This window comes from Hyla sarda, chromosome 4, assembly GCF_029499605.1.
Source record: "Hyla sarda isolate aHylSar1 chromosome 4, aHylSar1.hap1, whole genome shotgun sequence".
Lineage (NCBI taxonomy): Eukaryota > Metazoa > Chordata > Amphibia > Anura > Hylidae > Hyla > Hyla sarda.
The window spans coordinates 314418737-314446330 of record NC_079192.1 but is presented as its reverse complement, the minus strand read 5'-3'; the positions used below and the strand labels follow the sequence as shown (position 1 = coordinate 314446330).

Sequence of the window (27594 nt, the reverse complement as noted above, 5' to 3'; positions counted from 1 at the left end):
TACTTGATATAAGTCATCAAGGCTGGATTCACATGTAGTATTTAGGTTCATATTTGGTACAAGACAAGCAAAATCTGCTCTGTTGCGGTTCCACTCTTGGGTGTGGCTAAAAACTAGATCCAAAATACAGAACAAAATACTATGTGTGAATACAGCCTTAGCCTTTTTCCTGCAGTTTTTTTGAAAACTGCCACTGCATTTTATGAGCCAGAGTCAGAAGTGGACCCATGAGGAAGAAGTGTAAGTCCATCCTTTATATTTCCTATTCCTTCTGGCTTTCACTCAAAAACTGCAGTGGTAGTTTTACAAAAAATGTCAGAAAAACACTAGCCTTGAAGTGTCGTAAGGAGATTTTTTCCATTTCTATTTGTTATGACATATTAGTTGTATGTGCCAGGGTAGTTACTTCTGGTACCGACATCAATCATTAGAATCCAGAATCTTATTTCCAATGGTTTACTGTTATTCATTTATTGTAAAAATAGAAAGGACGATTAAACTGTGATCCAACATTTGAACTGGAAGAAATGATACTAGAATCTAAACCTTTGCACAAGAAAAAGAAGAGGCTAGCCAAAAGAATAAAGGACAATGGCAAAAGTCGTGCAGCAATGGTAAGAGATAAAAATGATAGACTGGCAGATGACGTAAGAACAATGGCCCTGATTTACTATTGTAAACCCAACCTGCTTTGTCAGGTTGTGCGCCAGATTCTAGTGCATTGCGCCATAAATTCTGTCTGCACCAGAATTTGTGTCAGAATTGAAAAAAATACAAAAAACAGACCAACTCTCCATTTTACTGGCAAAAACCTGAAAAAGGGGCGTAGCTGTGAGGGAAAGGGGTGTGTCCACCAAAAAGGGGTGTATCCTGAAATTTTCACAAAAAAACAACAAATTTACTAAGGTTTTGACAGAAAATGTAGTGGATTTAAGCTGAGGAAAACCCGACAGATCAGAGCATGTGTAAAAAAAAAAATCTAAATGTAAGGAAACATTAGTAAATACCGTGGAAAAATATCTGTGAGGAAAAAAAATCTGCAAAGAAAACTACACTACAATCTTATAAAATCAGGGCAAATGTCTGTGTGAGAACGTGAAATCACCTATGAAACCATAGTACAGAATAATGTATTTTATTTATTAAAAGGGTATTCCAGCTTTATACATATTTAGGGAGATTTATCAAAACCTGTGCAGAGGCAAAGGTGCTGCTTCTTTCATTTCTCAGATGCCTTGTTAAGACGGTAAGAAGAAAGCTGACTGGTTGCTATGGGCAACTGGGCAACTTTGCCTCTGCACAGGTTTTGATAAATCTCCCCCATTATCTGCAATCTCAGTGCAGCCCCTGGCATTCTGTGCTAGGCACTGCGTCCGAGCCAGGGATGTGACTTCACGGCCAATCCTCCTAGCGACGTAACGCCACGTCCCTCCATTCATGTGACGTCCCCGTTTCGGATGCAGTGTCCGGCACAGAGTGTAGGGGGCTGCACCGAGATCGCGGGGGTCCACAACGGCGGGAACCCTGCGATCATATATCTTATCCTCTATCCTTTGGATGGGGGATGAGATGTATAAAGCCAGAATACTCCTTTAAAGGACATCTGCAGTAAAAGACAACTTATCTCCTATCCACAGGATAAGGGATAAGTGTCTGATCGCGGTGGGCCCGACCGCTGGGACCCCCCACGATCACCGAAACGTTGCCCGCATTGCCACTCTACGTGAGCGGCTAATGCGCGTAGCGTGATCCTCTCTGAGGTCGACGGTACGCCCCCTCCCCCTGCAGTTCTATGGGAGAGGCACAAATGCTGCATCCCTGCCTCTCCCATAGAACTACATGGAGGAGGCATGTAGGCCATGATGTCATGCTGCAGCCAGCACGCATCCTGCACAGCACGCATCCTGTGCAGGAGATCACGAGGGGGTCCCTATCCTGTGGAAAGTTGATAAGTTGTATATTGCTGCTGATGGGTACTCCGGTGGAAAACTTTTTTTTTTTTAACCCCTTAACGACCACGGACGTAAATGTACGTCCTGGTTTGGCGGGACTTCCCGCACCAGGACATACATTTACGTCCTGTGTATGACCGCGAGCATCGGAAGGGTGCTCGCGTCATACACGGCAGGTTCCAACTGCTAGCAGCAGCCGGGGACCCGCCGGTAATGGCCGACATCCGCGATCCCGCGGATGTCCGCCATTAACCCCTCCAATGCCATGATCAATACAAATCACTACATCTGCGGCATTGCGGCACTTTGATTGGATGATCGGATCACCTGCAGCGCTGCCGCGGGGATCCGATCATCCAGCATGACAGCAGGAGGTCCCCTTACCTAGCTCCGGCCGTCTCCCGGGGGCTTCTGCTCTGGTCTGCGATCGAGCAGACCAGAGCAGAAGATCACCGATAATACTGAGCAGTGCTTTGTCCTATGCATAGCACTGCTCAGTATTAGCAATCAAAGGATTGCTATAGATAGTCCCCTATGGGGACATAAAAAGTGTAAACAAAAAGTTGAAAAATATAAAAATAAAAAGTAAAATAAAAATGAAAATTGTCCGTTTTTCCCATTTTACCCCCAAAAAGCGTAATTTTTTTTTAAATAAACATATTTGGTATTTCCGCGTGTGTAAATGTCCGAACTATCAAAATATAGTGTTAATGATCCCGTATGGTGAATGTCGTAAACGTAAAAAATTAAAAAAGTCCAAAAATGCTGCTTTTTTGTCACATTTTATTCAAAAACAAATTAATAAAAAATTATCTAAAAGTTTTATATATGCAAATGTGGTATCTAAAAAAAGTAAAAATGAGCCCTCATACCGCCCTATATACAGAAAAATGAAAAAGTTATAGGTGGTCAAAATAGGGCGATTTTAGATGACTGATTTTGTACAAAAAGTTTTAGATTTTTTTTATTTTAAGTATCTAGCCATGGGTATCATTTTAATCGTATTAACCCACAGAATAAATAACACATGTCATTTTTACGGTAAAGTGTACAGTGTGAAAACAAAACCCTCCAAAATGTGCAAAATTTTGGTGTTCATTTATATTTCCTCCCTAAAAATGTTTTGGGGGGGTTTGTCATACATTTTATGGTAAAATGAGAGGTTTCATTACATAGTACAATTGGTCACACAAAAAACAAGCCCTTATATGGGTCTGTAGATGGAAAAATAAGAGTTATGGATTTTAGAAGGCGAGGAGGAAAAAACGAATACGCAAAAATAAAATTGGCCTGGTCCTTAAGGTGAAAATGGGCTTGGTCATTAAGGGGTTAATGAACTGGTTCCAGAAAGTTAAACAGATTTGTAAATTACTTTTATTAAAAAATCTTAATCCTTTTAGTACTTTTTAGCAGCTGATTGCTACAGAGGAAAATCTTTATTTTTAGAATTTCTTTTTTTGTGTTGTCTACAGTGCTCTCTGCTGACACCTGATGCCCATATCAGGAACTGTCCAGAGCAGGAGAAAATCCCCATAGCAAACCTATGCTGCTCTGGACAGTTCCTGACACTGACAGAGGTGTCAGCAGAGAGCACTGTGGACAACACAAAAGAGAAATTCAAAAAGAAAAGAATTTCCTCTGTAGTATACAGCTGCTAAAAAGTACTAAAAGGATTAAGATTTTTTAATAGAAGTAATTTACAAATCTGTTTAACTTTCTGGCACCAGTTCATTTAAAAAGGTTTCCACCGGAGTACCCCTTTAACTATTCCCTAATATCTTGGTATTATCTGATCTTTTGTCTTCACTAGTGTTGAGCGGCATAGGCCATATTCGAATTCGCGAATATTCGCGAATATATGGACGAATATTCATCATATATTCGCGAATATTCACATATTGGTAATATTCTCGTTTTATTTTCGCATATGTGAAAATTCGCGAATGCGAAAAAATTAACATATACAAAAATTTGCATATACAAAATTGGCATAAGGGAATATTCGCATATGTGAAAATTAGCACATGCACATTTTCGCATATGCGAAAATTCGCACACCAGTCTCACACAGTAGTATTAGAGCCTTCTTTACACCACACAAGCTGGAAGCAGAGAGGGATGATCACTGTGATGTGTACTGTGAAAAAAAAAAATATATTCGTAATTACGAATATATAGTGCTATATTCGCGAATATTTGCGAATTCGCGAATATGCGATATTCGCGAATAAAATTCGCATTGCGAATATTCGCGAGCAACACTAGTCTTCACCAGTAGAAGCAATTCAGGTTATATTGGAGAGCAGATGCAGAAGTTTCAAGTTCCCCTTGTCTTACGTTGCAACACAGTACATGACAGGTTATATTGTGTCAGTAGGAATAGATATAGTTGTCATGGTGTATTGACGGCTGTCACAATAAAGGTGGCATGAGCAGCCTGTTGTTAAATCCAGTTTTCTAGAACACATTTGTACATACATGACAGTGCTTGCGTTTACCCTTACAAGCAGTGTTGTCATTGCAGTGACTGCACCAACCCTTCATATTACAGATAGCCTTACTTGTTATTAGTGTTGCTCGCGAATATTCACAATGCAAATTTTATTCATGAATATCGCATATTCGCGAATTTGCGAATATTCGCGAATATAGCACTATATATTCGTAATTATGAATATTGTTTTTTTTTTTTTCACAGTACACATCACAGTGATCATCCCTCTCTGCTTCCAGCTTGTGTGGTGTAAAGAAGGCTCTAATACTACTGTGTGAGACTGGCGTACGAATTTTGGCATATGCGAAAATGTGCATATGCCAATTTTCGCATATGTGAATGCTCGCATATGCTAATTTTTAGAGGTGCACCGAAATGGAAATTTCAGAACCGAAACGAAACCGAAATAAAAAAAATGTCCGGCCAAAACCGATACCGAAAATGACTTCTCCCCGTCTTCTGGTAAAATGCAGCGCTCCGCTCATTAGATTCCCCCACATTAGATTGCCAGCTCCCCCACATTAGGTCGGGAGTTCCCCCACATTAATAGGCAGCTCCCCCACAATAGTAGGCAGCTCCCCCACAATAGTAGGCAGCTCCCCCACATTAATATGCAGCTCCCCAACAATAGTAGGCAGCTCCCCCACAATAGTAGGCAGCTCCCCAACAATAGTAGGCAGCTCCCCCACAATAGTAGGCAGCTCCCCCACATTAATAGGCAGCTCCCCCACATTAATAGGCAGTTCCCCAACAATAGTAGGCAGCTCCCCCACAATAGTAGCAGTTCCCCCACAATAGTAGGCAGCTCCCCCACATTAGGTCAGCATTTGCCCCACAATAGTAGGCAGTTCCCCCACAATATTAGGCAGCTCCCCCCACATTTGTAGGCAGCTCCCCCCCCACATTAGGTCAGCAGTTCCCCCACAATAGTAGGCAGTTCCCCCACAATATTAGTTAGCTCCCCCACAATATTAGGCAGCTCCCCACAACAATATTAGGCAGCTCCCCTCACATTTGTAGGCAGCTCCCCCCCCCCACAATATTAGGCAGCTCCCCCCCAACAATATTAGGCAGCTCCCCCCAACAATATTAGGCAGCTCCCCCCAACAATATTAGGCAGCTCCCCCCAACAATATTAGGCAGCTCCCCCCAACAATATTAGGCAGCTCCCCCCAACAATATTAGGCAGCTCCCCCCAACAATATTAGGCAGCTCCCCCCAACAATATTAGGCAGCTCCCCCCAACAATATTAGGCAGTTCCCCCCCACAATATTAGGCAGCTCCCCCACAATATTAGGCAGCTCCCCCCACATTTGTAGGCAGCTCCCCCCAACAATATTAGGCAGCTCCCCCCACATTTGTAGGCAGCTCCCCCCCCACAATATTAGGCAGCTCCCCCCAACAATATTAGGCAGCTCCCCCCAACAATATTAGGCAGCTCCCCCCAACAATATTAGGCAGCTCCCCCCCACAATATTAGGCAGCTCCCCCTACAATATTAGGCAGCTCCCCCCCACATTTGTAGGCAGCTGCCCCCCAACAATATTAGGCAGCTCCCCCCCACAATATTAGGCAGCTCCCCCCCACAATATTAGGCAGCTCCCCCCCACAATATTAGGCAGCTCCCCCCCCCACAATATTAGGCAGCTCCCCCCCACAATATTAGGCAGCTCCCCCCACATTTGTAGGCAGCTCCCCCCCACATTTGTAGGCAGCTCCCCCCCACATTAGGTCAGCAGTTCCCCCACAATAGTAGGCAGCTTCCCTCCACCCCACAGACATACAGCTTCCAGCCATATACAGTGTATGGCTGGAGGCTATATGTCTGTACTGCTGCCCCCACAGTGATCCGGTCACCGCTCCTCCGGCCCGGGGTCACATCTACTGCTATGGCCTATGGACCATAGCAGTAGGTGCCGGGACCGGAGGAGCGGTGACCGAAACACTGAACAAGATGACGCGGTCACTTACCAGGCCCTGACCAGCGCGCGTTCTCCTGCGACGATCCTGCGGTCCTCCTGCGTCTCTATGGTTGTACGCACGGGACGTCAGTGACGTCCCGTGTGTACGACCATAGAGGCGGAGAAGCGAGGGACCGAAGGAGGATCGCAGGAGAACGCCGGGGAATGGTGAGTGACCGGCGGACATCCTTATGTCCCGAAAAGATTTTTCGGGACACAGGGATGTCCGGGATAGGAATACTTCTTTTTATGTGCCCGGGCCGGCTCCCGTGTGTGGCTGCAGGCATGGGGCCGGCCAGCGCATATAAAACCTAATACTGTATACTAAAAACCAGGGGGCCTCCAGCTGTTGTGAAACTACAACTCCCAGCATGCCCGGACCGGTAAAGTCTGTCCGGGCATGCTGGGAGTTGTAGTTTCACAACAGCTGGAGGCCCCCTGGTTTTTAGTATACAGTATTAGGTTTTATATGCGCTGGCCGGCCCCATGCCTGCAGCCACACACGGGAGCCGGCCCAGGCACATAAAAAGAAGTATTCCTATCCCGGAGAGCGCGCCCCCCCCCAGATTTTGCGCCCGGCCCCCCCCTGCACCCCCCCACGAGTGCCTCTGCCACTGGCAGTGTTTGCAACTTGTGCTGTGGGCGGGCAGGGGAGGTGGGTCATTATTGGCACATTTTTTGTTGTTTCGGCATTTCCCCGAAACAGCTATTTTCGGCCGATATGTGTCGGCTGCTGATATATCGGTGCATCCCTACTAATTTTTGTATATGCTAATTTTCGCATATGTAAAGTTTTCGCATACGCGAATTTTCGCATATGCGAAAATTAAACATGAATGTTACGAATATGCAAATTTTGCGAATATATGACAAATATTCGTCCATATATTTGCGAAATATCGTGAATTCGAATATGGCCTATGCTGCTCAACACTACTTGTTATCTGCATGCCTTTTTACAGAAGTCTGTAGCAGTTTGCAGTAAAATTAGAAGGCAGCTTCCAGTATGGAGATTGGAGACATTGATAAATTGATGATATTAGCAAATTGCATTGGGAACACTTAAAATCCTGAAGATAGACATGGAAGGCACTTAACTTAAGTGCTTTTTAATTCTGTTCAATAAGCAAAACATTCATTACTTTGTAAATATTCAGTAAGAATTCATGGATTCCACTTTCCTATTCTAGAACTAATTGAAAGTGGCTTTCCTCCACGAAATCTTACATTATAATTTCAGTTTTATTAATGGGAATGATGTGCTTTCTGGCTGGTGAGGTTACGTTTCTTAGCTCAACATCTATGCTTTTTCAAAAGTCTTATGTGCGATTTTAAGTTTTGTCAAGCTTACATAGGTAATAAAGCCAAATGTGATCTGCTGACATGCTATAGATATATGCTGGAAGATCTCATTGGTGCAATCGGAGCATAAAGCAACAGGGACTGCCAGATGAAAGAGACTTTAGAATGCTACAGAAAACCTGACCACTGCTTTAAAGGGGTACTCCCGTGGAAAACTTTATTTTATTTTTTATTTTTTTTAAATCAACTGGTGCCAGAAAGTTAAACAGATTTGTAAATTACTTCTATTAAAAAAATCTTAATCCTTCCAATACATTTTATGGGCTATATACTACAGAGGAAATGCTTTTCTTTTTGGATTTCTCTGATGTCACGATCACAGTGCTCTCTGCTAACCTCTGCTGTCCATTTTAGGAACTGTCCAGAGCGGCATATGTTTGCTATGGGGATTTTCCTCCTGCTCTAGACAGTTCCAAAAATGGACAGCAGAGGTCAGCAGAGAGCACTGTGATTGTGACCTCAGAGAAATCCAAAAAGAAAAGCATTTCCTCTGTAGCCCCAAAAAAGTACTGAAAGGATTAAGATTTTTAATAAAAGTAATTTGGAAATCTATTTAACTTTCTGGCACCAGTTGATTTAAAAAAAAAAAAAAAAAAGTTTTCCACGGGAGTACCCCTTTAAGATTTATTTAATTGAAAATATCTGATACAATTTTCTAAGCAAGTCACCATTGATTTTATGGTCCTGTGATATGTCCACCCAGAAGAGCTTCATGATTCCACTTCACTAGGATGTGGAATCACAGACAATGAATCTGTAAATTGAGCATGCGAAGCCCCGCCCACTGGGCGCAATTCACTGAATTCAACAGTGGGGCTTCTGGAGGATATACTGGACACATAAGTGGCCCCTGGTTGGGCTCCTGTTCACCCACACTATAACCCAGCGTATTGGGTTTAGTGTGAGTGAACAGCACTGCAAGCAAAGTCTGAGTTTATGAGTCTGAGAATCCTCTATGCACACCAAAGAAAAATATCAATGCCTCTGACAGACTGTGAGACGTTTATTTAGTCTTTGGCTTCGGTGTATGAGATGTGGGCACAAACCCCTTTAACCCCTTAAGGACTCAGCCCATTTGGACCTTAAGGACTAAGACAATTTATTTTTTACGTTATCGTTTTTTCCTCCTCCCCTTCAAAAAATCATAACTCTTTTATATTTTCATCCACAGACTAGTATGAGGGCTTGTTTTTTGCACGACCAGTTGTCCGTTGTAATGCCATCACTCACTTTACCCTAAAATGTATGGCGCAACCAAAAAAATACTATTTGTGTGGGGAAAACTGCAATTTTGGAAATTTTGGAAGGTTTTGTTTTCACGCCGTACAATTTATGGTAAAAATGACATGTGTTCTTTATTCTTTTCTATTATTTACACTTTTCTATTACTGTTGCGCTTTTTAAATCGCAAACTTTTTAACCAAATTAGTACGTTTAAAATCCCCCTATTTTGAAAACCTATAACTTTTTCATTTTTCCGTATAAGCGGTGGTATGAGGGCTAATTTTTTGCGCCGTGATCTGTACTTTTAATTAATACCATATTTGCTTATACAAAACTTTTATTACATTTTTTATTTTTTTGGGAATAAAATGTTATAAAAAAGCAGCTATTTTGGACTTTTTTTTTACGTTCACGCCGTTCACCGTACGGGATCATTTACATTTTATTTTAATATTTCAGATATTTACGCATGCGGCGATACCAAATATGTATATAAAATAATTTTCTTATACTTTTTGGGGGTAAAATAGGGAAAATGGGACAATTTACGTTTTTATTGGGGGAGGGGGTTTTTCGCATTTTTTTTACTTTCTTTTTTTTACTTTTTTTACTTTTATTTTTACACTCTTATAGTCCCCATAGGGGACTATTTATAGCAACCATTCGATTGCTAATGCTGTTCAGTGCTATGTATAAGACACAGCACTGATCAGCATTATTGGTCATCTTCTGCTCTGGTCTGCAGGAAGGCAGATCAGAGCAGAAGACTCCCGAAAGGCAGCAGAGCCAGGTGAGGGGACCTCCGTCTGCCGTGCAGGATGATCGGATCGCCGCGGCAGCGCTGTGGGTGATCCGATCATCCTGTTAAGTGACCGTGATGCTGCAGATGCCGTGATCGGTATTGATCACGGCATCTGAGGGGTTAATGGCGGACATCCGCGGGATCGTGGGTGTCTGCCATTACCGGCGGGTCCCTGGCTGTGATCCACAGCTGGTACCTGCCGTGCATGATGCCGGCATCGCTCCGATGCCCGCGGTTTTGCTCAGGATGTAAATGTACGTCCTGGTGCGTTAGGTACCACATCACCAGGGCGTACATTTACATCCTGCGTCGTTAAGGGGTTAATAGCATTCTTAACTGAAGTCATGTAATAAGCCTCTGATAACAGTGAGAACACTTTGTGTTGCTTTAGGATATGCACAGTCTAGTTTCAGATGACTGAGAGGGATATTCACAGCTTTACTCACTTATATATAATTAGTAGACTTTTATTCATGATTAGTTGAGTAATGCAAAAAAGGTCATGGCTTGCAAGAACCATGAAACTGGCATAGACCAGAAGCCCGCAAAGAGTCCAGCGGTAGCAGAAGAGCACTCGTACAGCTTCTATCTCTTCTGGCTTGAGAAACTTCCGTTTGGAGTTGAAAGATGAATGTAGAACAGGTTTCCCATAAGTGCACACTGTAGACAGTTCATGGGGAATACACCTCCTAAATGCTGTGATTCACTGTGACCAACCTAGAGCTGACTCAATTTGGTCAGCACCTTAAACAGAATTAGGAATTATCTGGCAGAGCCAGGGCTAGAACTACATATGATCTACTAAGCCAGAACAGAGTTAAAGGGGTACTCCGGCACTAGACATCTTATCTCCTATCCAAAAGATAGGGGATAAGATGTCTTAGCGGCAGGGGTCCCGCTGCGGGGGACCCCCGCAATCTCTCCTGCAGCACCCACTTGTCATCACGGAGCGAAGATCGCTCAGTGTCTGATGACTCACGATACAGGGGCCAGAGTATTGTGACATAACAAGGGGGTGGAGCCATGACATCACGTTACTCCGGCCCCTGTATCGCGAGTCATCAGACATGGAGCGATCTTCGATTCGTGAGGATGATAAGTGGGTGCTGCACGAGAGATTGCGGGCGTCCCCAGGGGTGGGACCCCATGATCAGACATCTTATCCCCTATCATTTTGGATAGGGGATAAGATGTCTAGGGCTGGAGCACCCCTTTAAGAAACACTTAGATTTAGACTCCACTCTAATAACTGGTTTCAGCTCTCTTAGAAGAGAGGGTTGGACTTGCGGACTGCGTCAGAACATCCTTGTGACTTCTAGGCACAAGCCTGTCTGAGGAGACATCATGTAATCCAGTTCTTAGAGACTTTAACATTATTTACCAGTGGTGGCAGTACAGAGAAAGTTTAACCATTGCCAAACTTATCACTTCAGTGTTTAAAAGCAATACAATATACAAAACAAGTTTATTTCATGATACCTAAGCAAGAATTTAACTGACAGGATACATTCTATAGCTGCAGTACAACTTTTATTCATCAGCAGCTTCTAGATGGGAAACAGGGCACTGCACATAGGCAAGAGTGACACCTTTTTTTAATCCTTAAAGAGGTACTCCACTGCCCCAGTGTTCAAAACATTTGGTTCCAAAAGCCCATTTAGTTCCGCCACGCCCCCTCAATGCAAGTCTATGGGAGGGGGCGTACGCCCCCTCCCATAGACTTGCATTGAGGTGGCGTGGTCGTGACATCACGACCACGCACCGAGCTTTGGGAACTAAATGGTCTGAAAGCTCGGGCAGTGGAGTACCCCTTTAAGAACCCATTTAAATTGTTGTATTTGCCCTTGGTTATTTTTTTATACTGTGCTGTACAAGTTTATTTAGGGTTTATTCCCAATGTGATTTTCTGATGTATACCTCCAAGATGTGTACAAAAACAAAAACAAACAAAAAAAGTATATTTCGGGAGGTATACAGCTGTTTACATCTCTATGGAATAGTGCAGCAGACTGCTATTTAATACAAATTGATGTATACAGTACAAACATAAGCAGGCTAAACAGACACTCTTACTGTTTTGGCCTCCATAGAGGTACATAAGGGCTTATGGATGAGATTTGATGTACTATATGCCCTAGTGATATGTGATGAAAAAACTGTGTTTCTGTAGCGTAATGCAACACTCTGTACAGGGACACAGGTTTCTGGTTTACAGCTCGCTTCCTCTCACTCCATCCCCGCTACCCTCTCTCATGGGGAAGGGGACACAGTGTATCCGCGCATCTCCCAGCTTTTCTCCCACTCGCCCGCACCGCACATCCACCATCCATCCGCTAGCTGTTGCAAGACTACAGCCCCCAGCATGTCCTCACTGTAAGGGCATGCTGTGGGAGTTGTAGTCTTGCAACAGATAGTGGGCGGATGGTAGACCGTTTTCTTCATTATATCAGGAATATGGCAAATGAATGTTTGTGAGGTCAGCCTTTCCAAAAAGTTTCCGTATTTTCCTATTTATAAGCATGTAAATGAAAATAAAGCTTGTTAAGTGTTTTTTTTTCTTTTCTGCCTGGACTGTATTATGTAATGAAGAATGGCAATTTGCAACAACATTTGGATACCGTGGAGAGAGATTTCATTATTTTCAACAGAGAAAAGTAAGTATAGACACATAAACGGTAAAAAAGTTCCTCTGCCTATTCATCATTGTAAATAATAAGACTAAATGTCTATACTTATAGTAGGACTGTACCTACGTTCAGGGGCATAGCTATGATCTAAAAAGTGTCACAACTTCTATTTTCCCCTCACCAAAAATATGTTGAAGATCATATAGCTATAAATCAGCTTTTACAAAACAATAGACTTAGAAGCAGTGCCTCATCTGCTAACTGTTCCTAAATAATACTTTATCATGTAATCTGTACCCTTAAATATATCAGCCCTGTCTACAAATATACTGTACATGGGGGGCTTAATTTTTACTTCGCTCTGTGGACTGGCGGGGTCTCAGCACTCAGACTCTCACCTATCTGCAATTTATCCACTATACAGTACTGGGGTAGAGGATAGCTAGCCCACATGGGAAAACCCCTTAAAAGGGGTTATCCAGGAATAGAAAAACACAGGTAATTTCTTTCCAAAACTTTCTTTCCTGTCTGTCTCCAGGTTGGGTGTATTCACTTCAATGGAACTGAGCTGCAGAACTACACCCAACCTGGAGACAGATGGGGAGCAGTTTGGGAAATAAATTACCTGTGTTTTTCTATTCCTAGTTAACCCCTTTAATTGTGCCCAGAGACTAGAGCAGTGATGGCAGACCTTTTTGAGCCCGAGTGCCTTAACCGAAAAGCACGCCAACTTTTTTCCCCTCAAAATGCCAGCACAGCAATTAAATCAAAATACTGAGGTTTAAGTTAAGAAAAAACAACTTAGGTAGGCAGCATGTTCCCCCACATTAGGTTGTAGTTCCCCCACATTAGGTAGGAAGTATAATTCCCCTACATTAGGTTGGCAGTATATTTCCCCCACATTAGGTTGTAGTTCCCCCACATTGGGTTGGCAGTATAGTTCCCCCACATTAGGTTGGTAGTATATTTCCTGCACATTATGTTGTAGTTCCCCCACATTAGGTTGGCAGTATAGTTCCCCCACTTTAGGTTGGCAGTATATTTCCCCCACATTAGGTTGTAGTTCCCCCACATTAGGTTGCAGTTCCCCCATATTAGGTAGGCAGTATAGTTCCCCACATTAGGTTGCAGTTCCCCCATATTAGGTAGGCAGTATAGTTCCCCCACATTAGGTCGCAGTTCCCCCACATTAGGTTGGTAGTATGTTCCCCTACATGAGATTGGCAGTATAGTTCCCCCACAGACATACATCCTTCAGCCATATACAGTGTATGGCTGGAGGCTGTATGTCTATGTTCTGCCTCACAGTGCTCCGTCCACTGCTCCTCCGGTCAGGGGTCACAATCTACTGTAGCAGTAGGTCCCTGGACTGGAGGAGCGGTGGTCGGAGCACTGAAGATGACCTCGATGCTCCGCTCCTCCGTTCCTATGGGCACACGCACGGGACGTCAGTGACGTCCCTGCGTGCGCTACCTCCAGGTGGCCCCTGCATTTTTAAAGTTAATGCAGGGCCGCAGAAAGGTAACCGGACATCCTTGTGTCCCTAAAACATCTTTCAGGACACAGGGATGTCCCGGTTTGCCCCGCCTGGCAAACTATGGCCACGTGCCCACAGAGGGGGCTCGGCGTGCCACCTCTGGCACGCGTGCCATAGGTTGGCCAACACTGGACTAGAGGCTCATAAGGCCAGATCACCCCTCTCCCAATGTAACAATAATGCCCTATCCTACAGTTAAACCATCAATGTTTGAAGTCAGTGTAACACCTATATTTTCATGATTTAAAGCCAGATATTGAAACATTATTTTTTTCTAATTTGGTTATTTTCTCTGATTATTATTATTTCATTTTAGTACATTATCATGGGGGCAGCCATTTTGGTGATGTGCTTTACTGCAGGACCCATAGCCATAGGCAACAATAGACAGGAGGGGACTCTATTATCTTCTATGGGAGAGTGTTTTGGGCATGGTCTGTGCCCTGAGCAAAGTTCAACATGCAGGAAGGAAAGGAGGCCTGATTCCTTTTAATCTATATACTGGTGTCACCTTTCACTGTAATCCTGCCAATGATGATAATACATGCTGCTGAAAAGTTTTCTCTACATACAGAACTGTTAACATATTATTAGGCTTAGCTAGAATGAAATGCAATATTTCTCTTCTATTTATGTAGCTATTCTCCTAATATATGCAGTCCTGTAGACCACTGTCCTAAATTAACTCCCATTATGGATGAAGATTATGCATGATTCTTAATTCCTTTTCTTTACTTATGTCTTACTGTATATTGAGACATTATCATTAGCCTCATGTGCTAGTGCAGCATCTACTTGATAATGTACTTATGCTTATGTCTTGTGTACCCCTGTCTTACAGGGAATGTAACAACTGGATTAGAGCCAGATACTGAAAATAGAACAGGAAGTCTTAGAAAGTTTAGGTACCCGTTACACGGAATGATTATTGGCCAAAGAACCCCATACCACCCTGATCAGTCGATCAACGAGCAAATACTTGTTTAACAGCAGATTGGGTTGTTTTGTGTGTCCGTTTACAGTGTGCCATATTGTTTCATGGGTCAGTATATGCAACCTAATGATTGAAAGGTCCCCTGGGAGAAATTGAAAAAAGTGTACAAAAAAAATAACAAATGTTTTTAAAAATATAAAAGAAAACCCTCCCCTAATTAAAAAAAAACCTATTCACCCTTCTTTTTCAATAAAAAATTTTTTTTTTTAAAAATGGACATGTCTGGTATCCCTCGTTCAGAATTGCCTGAACTATTTAACCCCTTAAGGACCAAGTGTTTTTCAGTTTTTGCATTTTTTTCCTCCTTACCTGTTAATAATCGTAACCCTTCCAATTTTGCAACTAAAAATCCATATTATGGGTTATTTTTTGCACCACCAATTCTACTTTGCAGTGAAATTAGTCATTTTACCCCAAAATTCACGGCGAAACGGAAAAAAAAATCATTGTGCGACAAAATTGAAGAATAATGCAATTTTGTAACTTCCGTTTCTACACAGTGCATTTTTCGGTAAAAATGACACCTTATCATTATTCTGTAGGTCCATACGGTTAAAATGATACCCTACTTATATAGGTTTGATTTTGTATTACTTCAGAAAAAAATCATAACTACATGCAGGAAAATTTGTACATTTAAAATTGTCATCTTCTGTCCCCTATAACTTTAAAATTTTTCCGCATATGGGGATGAATGAGGGCTCACTTTTTGCGCCCCGTGATCTGAAGTTTTTATCGGTACTATTTTTGTATTGATCAGACTTTTTGATCGCTTTTTATAAATTTTTTTAAAGATATCAAAAGTGACCAAAAATGCGCTATGGAATTTTTTTGCGCATACGACATTGATCGTGCGGTTTAATTAATTATATATTTTTATATTTTGGTCATTTATGCACGCGGCGATACCACATATGTTTGTTTTTATTTTTATTCACACACTTTTTTTTTTTTTAAATGGGTATAAGGGGGTGATTCAGATTTTTATTAGCGAAGGGGTTAAATTACATTTATTAACTTTTTTTTTAACTTTTTTTATGCAGTGTTATAGCCCCCTCTAGTGGCTATATTACTGTATACACTGATTGCAGACACTGTTCAATGCATTGCCATAGGAATGCATTGATCAGTGTTTTCTGCGCTTGATTGCTCAAGCCTGGATTTCAGGCTTGGAGCATTCAAACGCCGATCGGACAGTCGGGAAGAAGGTAAGACACTTCCCACTGTCTTCTCAGCGATTTCACCACAGCGGTCCCGAACAGCTCCGCTGAGCTAAACGGCAGTGTATTCTGCCATTTTAGACGCCGCAATCAACTTTGATCGTGGCGTCTAAAGGGTTAATACCGGACATCAGCCCGATTGGCGATGTCTGGTATTAGCCGTGGGTCCCAGTTGCTGATAGCAACCGGGACCCCACAAATACGAAGCGCGCTCTGCTTCTAAGCACGCTTCACATATCGAAAGCCGGCTACAGATGTAAATATACGTCCATGGTTGTTAAGGGGTTAAATATAACGTTATTAACCCCTCACAGTGAACATCGTAAATAAAAAAATATAAAAAGCCCAAAAATATATATAATAAGCAATCAAAAGTTCTATTTAAACCAACAGATCGTGATGCAAATTTTTTTGCCATATACAGCCTTATAAAAAAAAAAAAAAAAAGTAAGTTATAGGGGTCAGAATAGAGCAACTTTATTTTTTTAAGAAAAAAAATTCTAAATATTCTAAAATATTTTAAAATTGCACTGACCCTCAAAATACAGATAATGGCCCTGATTTACTATTGTAAACCTTACATGTTTTGTCGGGTTGTGTGCCAGATTCTGGCACATTGCGACAGATTCTGTCTCATTGAAAAGGGGGCGTGGTCACATAAAAGGGGGCGTGCTTCTGACATTTTCTCAAAAACCCAACATATTTACTAAGGTTTCCACAGAAAATTTGGTGGATTTCAGCTGAGGAAAACCAGACAGATCAGAGCAAGTGTAAAAAAAATACAAAAAAAAAAAAAAGCAAAATATAGGGAAACCTTAGTAAATATCGTGGGAAAAAAAACATTGTAGGGAATTAAAACCCACAGAGAAAACTACACTCCACTCTTAGTAAATTAGGGCCAATATATCAGTGTTTTAAAAAGGAATTCCCCTAAAATTTCTAATTTCACCCCACAAATAAAAGTTGTGCCATACATTTTATGATAAAATGAAAGGTGTCATTAGAAAATACAGTTGGTCTAAAAAAAAAAACATGGCCCATGTGGCTCTGTAGAAAAATAACTTGTAAAAGGCAAGCAGGAAAAACCCTTTCGAGTAAACCTGATCTTGAAAGGGTTAAAGAATAAATTATCTCTCTATAAAGTACTCGTGACTCCACTGCTGCTCCTCCTCATCCACCAATGTATTGTGGGATTTAGGCCTCTTTGTTTCTTTTTGAGCCACAGTTTTCTGCATCACCAACCACCTACCTCCTTTTATCTCTGACTGTAGTGAGGCCAAGCAAGTCCTACTTCTATAGGGTATTTCCCTATACACAAGTAGAGAGACCTATCAATGAAGCCAAGCCAGGTGGAGACAAGTCAAGGAGACCGCCTCCCAGACACTTCTTGAGTGCCACAGCTCCGTTTTAAATGTTTTCTCTGAAACAAAGTGTTTATGAGTAAAACATAGATGCTAGTGATAAGAGCTTGTTGGGATTTCAGGCTGTTTGTGATTCAGGGAGCATTAATCTTCTGACAAACTCTATTTAAGACCCATCCCATCCAACATTCCATTAGATCCTGGAAGGAGGTGAATGAACCATGTCTCTTTGCTAGATGTCTATGAGATTATTTTAGGGCATTGACGGATAGCCATATGTTTATTTCATTTTTCTATGTATTTATTTCCAGAAGTAAACAAGACCTCAGTGAAACCCAAGAAAACATGTCTGAGGCCCAAACCAAAGACGAAGATGGAAAGAATAACAATCTATAGTCTGTGAACTTCTTCTACAATAGTAATCCCATCATGAATTATGCTTTATCTAATGAATAAAGAAGTAGCCTGTTCTGAAGAGAAGGTTACGTGAGACTTCGAAGGGTCACAGTAACTGCGATCTCTATTTCTTGCAGGCTGTATATTTAGGTGACAATCTGCTCACTGAACCTATAGCATTGAAGCTAAACTTAATTTATTTACATTGCAAGTAACTGCATTGCTTTAAGGCAGGATTCTTTTGCATTTTGCACAAAAAAAAATATTTTAAGAATTTTTTATGTGCTAGGAATATTTTCTAGGCTATTTTTATTTAAAAAAAAAATAAGTAGCATATAAACTTGGTTTACGCTTTTGTAAAGTTTTATGGAGACATAGAAACTATACTGGACACTAATATGTTTTTGTTGAAATGTCAATGAGTTTTCAATGAGAATATGCAGTGCATTGAAAATATACTTAGACCTAGGCTCAGTCCCAATGTAAAATGCATATTCTTTTTTATGTCTGATCATTAAAGGGGTATTTCATGAAAAAAAAAAAAAATTCATATCAACTGGCTCCAGAAAGTTAAAGGGGTGCTATGGTGGGAATATTTTTTTTATATCAACTGGTGCCAGACTTAAACAGATTTGTAAATTACTTCTATTTAAAAATCTTAATCCTTCAAGTACTTATCAGCTGCTGTATGCTCCAGAGGAAGTTACTTTTCTGTCTGACCACAGTGCTCTCTGCTGACACCTCTGTCCATGTCAGGAACTGACCAGCGCAGAATAGGTTTGCTAATGGGATTTTCTCCTGCTCTTGACAGTTCCTGTCATGCACAGAGCTGTCAGCAGAGAGCACTGTGGTCAGACAGAAAATAAATTTGAAAAGAACTTCCTGTGGAGCATACAGCAGCTGATAAATACTGGAAGGATTAAGATTATTTAATAAAAATAATTTACAAATCTCTCTTTCTGGCACCAGTTGATTAAAAAAAATGCTTTTCAGCGGAGTACCCCTTTAAACAGATTTGCAAATTACTTCTATTAAAAAATCCTAATCTTACCAGTACTTATCAGCTGCTGAAGTTGAGTTGTTCTTTTCTGTCTAACAAGTACTAAAAGGAGTAAGATTTTTAAATTAAAGTTATTTACAAATCTGTTTAACTTTCTGGAGCCAGTTGATATGAAAAAACATTTTTTTCATGGAATACCCCTTTAATCTACGCTCAATACCTCATATTGACAACGCAAAATCAACTTAAAGATAATAATACAAATAATAATTATATATATAAATATATATATATATATATATATATATAGAGAGAGAGAGAGAGAGAGAGAGAGAGAGAGAAAGATAGATTAATAAATTTTTACTAGTTCAGACTAACCTGGTTTTGTGTCGTCATTATGGGATATTGTATGTATGTAGACAGCAATGAAAAAAAAAATCTATTTTATAATAAGTTTATAGACCCAAATATGGGTCTATGTGGTTTCTGAATGCACTGGGTATGCATTTTTACACAGTTAGGTCCAGAAGTATTTTTATAATTTCGCATTTCAGTTTATTTTTAAGTAGATATGAGCGAATTTTTGGAAAATTGCATTCGGCTGATTTGCCGAATTTTCCCCCCAAAATTTGGTTCGATCCAAATTCATTTGCGGCAAATTTCTGTTTAAAATGGCTATTTCTGGGCTTCAGAGAGCCTCAATAGGGGTGTAGAACACTTGCCTTGCTGTAACGCATAGGGGTAGGGAAATAATACTGTTACAGTGGGGATCAAAAGTTTGGGCACCCCAGGTAAAAATTTTTATTAATGTGCATAAAGAAGCCAAGGAAAGATGGAAAAATCTCCAAAAGGCATCAAATTACAGATTAGACATTCTTATAATATGTCAACAAAAGTTAGATTTTATTTCCATCATTTACACTTTCAAAATAACAGAAAACAAATAAATGGCGTCTGCAAAAGTTTGGGCACCCTGCAGAGTTAATATCTTGTACTGCCCCCTTTGGCAAGTATCACAGCTTGTAAACGCTTTTTGTAGCCAGCCAAGAGTCTTTCAATTCTTGTTTGAGGTATCTTTGCACATTCTTCCTTACAAAAGTCTTCCAGTTCTTTGAGATTTCTGGGCTGTAGGTCACGCACTGCTCTTTTAAGGTCTATCCATAGATTTTCATTTATGTTGAGGTCAGGAGATTGTGAAGGCCATGGCAAAACCTTCAGTTTACGCCTCTTGATGTAATCCCCCGTGGATTTTGAGGCGTGTTTAGGATCATTATCCATTCGTAGAAGCCATCCTCTCTTTAACTTCAGCTTTTTCACAGATGGCATCAAGTTAGCATCCAAAATTTGCTCAAATTTGATTGAATCCATGTTCCCTGGGCCACTGGCTGCACTACAACCTCAAAGCATTATTGATCCTCCCCCATGCTTAACAGTTGGACAGAGGTTCTTTTCATTAAATTCTGTTCCCCTTCTTCTCCAAACGTACCTCTTCATATGGACCAAGTTTAATGCGCCAGCAGCATGAGGAGATCGTGGCAGAATGACAAAGTCTGGAGGTGGTGACAGCCTATCTAGGCTGCAGAGCAGCATAATGAGAGAGCCTGGAGGTGGCAGCATCAGCATGAGGAGACCATATGGCAGCACAATGAGAGAGCCTGCAGGTGGCAGCATCAGCATGAGGAGACCATATGGCAGCACAATGAGAGAGCCTGGAGGTGGCAGCATCAGCATGAGGAAACCATATGGCAGCACAATGAGGGAGCCTGGAGGTGGCAGCATCAGCATGAGGAGTTCATATGGCGGTACAGTGACAGAGCCTGAAAGTGGCAGCATCAGCATGAGGAGACCATATGGAAGCACAGTGAGAAAGCCTGGAAGTGGCAGCATCAGCATGCCTGCAGTGATGCAGGCTTGAAGTGAATGGATTTGCTGCTGTGAAGAATAAGATCTGTATTGTCATTAACACACAGTCTGCTCACTGAGCTAAAAGTCCCAGAAATGCCTGACTTCAGCAATGGCTGCCGAATATATAGGGCTGTGACATCACAGGGCTGACTGCTGATAGGGTGCCTGCCACCATGTGATTCAGGGTGATCCCTCCTACCCACCTTCCCATAATTCCTTGCCCCATGTCCTCACATGTGTAGCCATAATTTTAGCTCCCCTGGCCCACACAAAATGGAGTTTAATGAAGTGATTCATTTTATCATGTTATGAATCCAATTTTCCATGAAATTCATAACGAATTTGGATTTGTCTGATTCGCTCATCTCTACTTTTGATTCTGTAAAACTGAAAGGACTATGGTAGACATTGCTGTAATTCCTAAAAGTGAGTATAATATTATTGTTAAACCCTTGATGTCTTCGTTTAATATACACTGTAGGGGTATACAGAGGTTAGACTTTGTAGTTAAAATTGTGTCACAAATATTTCTGGGGCCACTGTATGTGGATACATACACACCTTAATTTATACACAAACAATTTATTTGTATTTATATGTGTGTATATATATATATATATATGTATATATATATATATATATATATATATATATATATATATATATATATAATTTTGGGGGAAAAATGACCCAACTCTCCATTTCCCTGAAAAAAAAAAAGAAAAATGGGCATGTCACCAGGAAAAGGGGCGTGGTTGCTGAAAATGGGGCGTATCCCTGACATTTTTGAAAAATCCCAACATATTTACAATAATTTCTACAGAAAATTTGGTGGATTTGAGCTGAGGAATACCCTACAGCTCACAGAGTATGTGTAGAAAAAAAAAAAAAAAAAAGAACGCAAAACATAGGGAAAAGTTCAAAATGTAGGGAAACCTTAGTAAATATAGTGGAAAAAATATCTATTGGGAAAAAAAAACCTACAAAGAAAACTACCCTCCACTCTAAATAAATCAGGGCCAATGTGCTCCATTATGCGGAAAAACAGTTATAGACTTGTGCACTAGAAAAATTTTCGTTTAATTTCGTTTTGTTTTTTCGTTTTGGAAAAAAATTTCGGTTCGGCAATATTTTCGGTTTAGATTTTTCGGATACATTCGGTATTCGGGTATTCGTGTTGTTTTTTTCGGATACATTCGGTATTCGGGTACATTCGGTAAATCTTTTTATTCTTTTTTTGGACTTTAGCGATCCTAATAAATAATGGAGATACCTTTTTTATTAAAATTTCGCAGGGTATCATAAAAAAATCATAATAAAAAAGATACAGTGGTGATGAAAAAAATTGTATCTAACGAAATGTATCTTTTTTATTATGAAATGTTTATTCATTTTTAAACAGGGATCAATTTATGTGAGCGGGTAAAGCACTAAAAATGTAGCCGACAATAATGAAAATGTAGTGTGTGCGTGTTTTTCACTTTTTTTAAAAACATTTTTTAGGTAGTACTACTACTCCCAGCATGGAACACACTCTTCTATGATGGGAGTAGTAGTTACCTGTACTAATTGACAGATTGCAGGGGTCCCTTGCGATCATCTTGTATAATGTATAGATGCGGCGGCCGCTCTTCTATGGTCCCCTGCACTCACGTATATATACACATATTCATATTTCCCGCAGAGCTGTGATTGGCCAGATGGTTCCAGCCAATCACAGCTCTCTGTGAGAAATAGGAATATGTGTATATATACGGCCGTGCAGGAGACCATAGAAGACCATAACTTACCATAGAATGCCGCTGCATTCATACATTATACTGGAGGATCGCAGCGGGTGTCAGGAGTGATACCCTCAGTGATCTTCCCTTTACTACAAGTACTACCACTCCCAACATGGAGTACACTCTGCTCCATGCTGGGAGCTGTAGTACCTGCATTAATAGACAGATCGCAGCGGGTGTCAGAAGTTACACTCGCTGCCATATGTCTATTAATGCAGGTACTACAGCTCCCAGCATGGAGCAGAGTGTGCTCCATGTTGGGAGTATTAGTACCTGCAGTAAGGGACAGATCCCAGGGATGTCACTCCTCCTGACACCCGCTGCGATCGTCCTTATGTGAATGTCGGGATCAGCTGTTCTCAGGGCTACAGAGCCGGGAGAACAGCTGACGCTGAGCCGTAGGTATATATAGTATATCTACTGCCCAGCAAGAACTTACAGTGAGCCTGCAATGTGTATACAGTATACACATTGCTGGCTCACTTAACCCCTTGCTGAGCTGTGCGCTATGCGCAAGCCCAGCAAGGGAAGAGTTAACTTACACTGCTGGACAGTGTAGGTTAACCCTTTGTGCGGTATACACTATATACAGCTATCTATAGATAGCTGTATACAGTCTATACAGAAGACGAAGTCCAGCTTACTTCCCTCGAGTCCCGGGCCGGGTTCGTGTAGCTCCGCCCCCTAGTGATGACGTCATTAGGGGGCGGAGCTACAGAAGGGAACAAGGCTAGTTTATCTGAAGCTCTGTTCACATTGTACGTTTTGTATAATGTGAACAGACCCTTCTGGCAGTGTCTACCCAGACAGGGAGACTCCAGCTGTTGCTAAACTACAACTCCCAGCATGCCCAGACAGCCAAAGGCTGTCTGGGCATGCTGGGAGTTGTAGTTTTGCACCAATTGGTGGCTCCCTGTTTGGGTAGACATTGCATCATGGGTGCTCTCCCCAGCGGACAGCGCCAAAAATGTCATAACCAATTTTTTTTTTTTTTTTTTTCTTCTCGTTTCAGATCCGTGTATGCAGAGGATTACTGCGGATTCGATGGATTACGGCGGATTATTTTTTTTTCCTTTAATAAAATGGTTAACGAGGGCTGTGGGGGAGTGTTTTTTTAAATAAAATAATTTTTCCAATGGGTTGTGTTTTTTTTTTTTTTTATTGAATTTTCAGGGTTAGTAGCGGAAGCTGTCTTATTGACGGAATCCATTACTAGGCCAGGGCTTAGTGCTAGCCACAAAAACAGCTAGCGCTAACCCCCAATTATTACCCCGGTACCCACCGCCACAGGGGTGCCAGGAAGAGCCGGTACCAACAGGCCCGGAGCGTCAAAAATGGCGCTCCTGGACCTAGGCGGTAACAGGCTGGCGTTATTTAGGCTGGGGAGGGCCAGTAACAATGGTCCTCACCCACCCTGGTAACGTCAGGCTGTTTCTGTTTGGTTGTAATTGTGCTGAGAATGAAAATACGGGGAACCCTATGCGTTTTTTTTTTTTATTTAAATAAAAAAATTAAAAAAAAAAAATGCATAGGGTTCCCCGTATTTTCATTCTCAGCCAGATACCAACCAAACAGCAACAGCCTGACGTTACCAGGGTGGGCGAGGACCATTGTTACTGGCCCTCCCCAGCCTAAATAACGCCAGCCTGTTACCGCCTAGGCCCAGGAGCGCCATTTTGACGCTCCGGGCCTGTTGGTACCGGCTCTTCCCGGCACCCCTGTGGCGGTGGGTACCGGGGTAATAATTGGGGGTTAGCGCTAGCTGTTTTTGGGGCTAGCACTAAGCCCTGGCCTAGTAATGGATTCCGTCAATAAGACAGCGTCCACTACTAACCTTGAAAATTCAATAAAAAAAAAAAAACACAACACATTGGAAAAATTATTTTATTTAAAAAAACACTCCCCCACAGCCCTCGTTAACCATTTTATTAAAGGAAAAAATAAATAATCCGCCGTAATCCATCGAATCCGCAGTAATCCTCTGCATACACGGATCTGAAACGAGAAGAAAAAAACACAAAAAATTGGTTATGACATTTTTGGCGCTGTCCGCTGGGGAGAGCACCCATGATGCAATGTCTACCCAAACAGGGAGCCACCAATTGGTGCAAAACTACAACTCCCAGCATGCCCAGACAGCCTTTGGCTGTCTGGGCATGCTGGGAGTTGTAGTTTAGCAACAGCTGGAGTCTCCCTGTCTGGGTAGACACTGCCAGAAGGGTCTGTTCACATTATACATAACGTACAATGTGAACAGAGCTTCAGATTAATTAGCCTTGTTCCCTTCTGTAGCTCCGCCCCCTAATGACGTCATCACTAGGGGGCGGAGCTACACGAACCCCGCCCGGGACTCGAGGGAAGTAAGCTGGACTTCATCTTCTGTATACACTGTATACAGCTATCTATAGATAGCTGTATATAGTGTATACCGCCCAAAGGGTTAACCTACACTGTCCAGCAGTGTAAGTTAACTCTTCCCTTGCTGGGCTTGCGCATAGCGCACAGCTCAGCAAGGGGTTAAGTGAGCCAGCAATGTGTATACTGTATACACATTACAAGCTCACTGTAAGTTCTTGCTGGGCAGTAGATATACGATGTATACTGTATACACATTGCAGGCTCACTGTAAGTTCTTGCTGGGCAGTAGATATACGCTGTATACCTACGGCTCAGCGTCAGCTGTTCTCCTGGCTCTGTAGCCCTGAGAACAGCTGATCCCGACATTCACATAAGGAGGATCGCAGCGGGTGTCAGGAGGAGTGACATCCCTGGGATCTGTCCCTTACTGCAGGTACTAATACTCCCAACATGGAGCACACTCTGCTCCATGCTGGGAGCTGTAGTACCTGCATTAATAGACATATGGCAGCGAGTGTAACTTCTGACACCCGCTGCGATCTGTCTATTAATACAGGTACTATAGTTCCCAGCATGGAGCAGAGTGTGCTCCATGTTGGGAGTGGTAGTACTTGTAGTAAAGCGAAGATCACTACAGGTATCACTCCTGACACCCGCTGCGATCCTCCAGTATAATGTATGAATGCAGCGGCCGCTCTTCTATGGTCCCCTGCACGGCCGTATATATACACATATTCCTATTTCTCACAGAGAGCTGTGATTGGCTGGAACCATCTGGCCAATCACAGCTCTGCGGGAAATATGAATATGTGTATATATACGTGAGTGCAGGGACCATAGAAGAGCAGCCGGCGCATCTATACATTATACAAGATGATCGCAAGGGACCCCTGCAATCTGTCAATTAGTACAGGTAACTACTACTCCCATCATGGAAGAGTGTGTTCCATGCTGGGAGTAGTAGTACTACCTAAAAAATGTTTTTAAAAAAAGTGAAAAACACGCACACACTACATTTTCACTATTGTCGGCTACATTTTTAGTGCTTTACCCGCTCACATAAATTGATCCCTATTTAAAAATGAATAAACATTTCATAATAAAAATGATACATTTCATTAGATGCAATTTTTTCCATCACCACTGTATCTTTTTTATTATGATTTTTTTATGATACCCTACGAAATTTTTATAAAAAAGGTATCTCCATAATTTTTTAGGATCGCTAAAGTCCAAAAAAAGAATAAAAAGATTTACCGAATGTACCCGAATACCGAATGTATCCGAAAAATCAAACTATCTATATCCTTTTTATTATATTTGTTTTCAGAATGAATTCTTCACGTTCGTTTACAGATAACGAATGCATTCGTTATTTACAGCATTATGGTCGGGAAATAACGAATGTATTCGTTACTTTGCTATTCGTATTATCGTGGCTATTCGGGAATGTTCAAAATATGTTTTCGTGCATTCGGATCGGTCCGAATGCACGAAAACGGTAAAATTCGTTAATTTAGACATTCGTGCCGAACCGAATTGAACATGTCTAAACAGTTATCCTCCATTCACGAGATCAGTGGGACCCCCACCAGTCAGCTTGCTATCCCCTGTCCTGACAGTTGGAATACCCCTTTAAGAGTCACATGTTTACAAATTATGTGTTACATGTTTAGTCTTAAATTTACATGCTTACATTTACATAATAACAGTTGGAAAATAGTAGATAATAAAGTAGAAGGTTAATCATTTAATAAACATTCAGATTAATTACATTGGAATAGAAAAGAGTAGGGATAGACATACAATTTGGACGTATCCATTAAAATAGAGCACTAGAGCACTGTATATCATTATGTTGACTGCTTGTTGGCTTAATGTTCTGTACACTTCTACACCAAGTCTGAGAATTCTCTCAAAGCGACTTTTTTTTTTTTTGTGCATCCATTTTCAAGGGCAGGATCAGCATAGATGCAATTAAGTCATAGGATTACAGTCAGGGGTCAAGTCCTGGAAAAAAAAAGTGAGGGAACTCATCCACTCAAGGGTTGGTTCTGTAGGGCTTCTGCTAATGGAAACGGTGTTCCTGCTGTGAAAAAGTGCAGGAACTCAGTTCCCATGCGTTCCTGCAGGACTTGAGCCCTGGGTACAGTACATGGACATAGATATTGACTGTTACAGCAATCATTGGTAGAGTTTAGAGGATTATACATCTGCACTATTCTAGCAATATCTTTAGGCCATTGTTCAGTTACCGATATACTGTGAAATAAAAGGCAAATAAAGATATTGTTGTACTAAGACTTGTAATAAAGCCACCAAAGTACAATAACCTGTCTTTTCAGTGTAATTTTTTTAGACTAATACATAAAAATCAAACTTTCTCTTGTTCGTTCTGATTTGTTTAATGAGTTTGGAAATTCTTGAACTTTTAAGTTGTAAGTCATAGGGTTACATGGACTTACTGTAGATATTGACTGTTATGGCAATAATTGGTAGAATTTAGAGGATTATACAAGAAAAAGTGAAAGTTCTAATTTTTGTATATTTTTAAGTTGCAACTTTGTTTTCCTTTTTAAACATTTTTTTAATTTCATTTTCAAATTACAAAAAAGA

The 27594-nt window shown here is 41.3% G+C and overlaps 1 protein-coding gene across 2 annotated transcripts in view; it reads left to right on the top strand.

Annotated features, from left to right (window-relative positions):
- The window catches only part of STK32A (serine/threonine kinase 32A), a 240116-nt gene extending 221549 nt beyond the window's left edge, over positions 1–18567 (top strand). For both annotated transcript variants that reach the window (XM_056574872.1, XM_056574873.1), the window contains 3 exons: positions 486–614; positions 12386–12450; positions 17847–18567. In XM_056574872.1, coding sequence (XP_056430847.1) covers positions 486–614; positions 12386–12450; positions 17847–17931 — 279 coding nt within the window. In that variant the 3' untranslated portion in view covers positions 17932–18567. The remainder of the gene's footprint in view (positions 1–485; positions 615–12385; positions 12451–17846) is intronic.
- The last annotated feature ends 9027 nt before the right edge of the window (positions 18568–27594 follow it).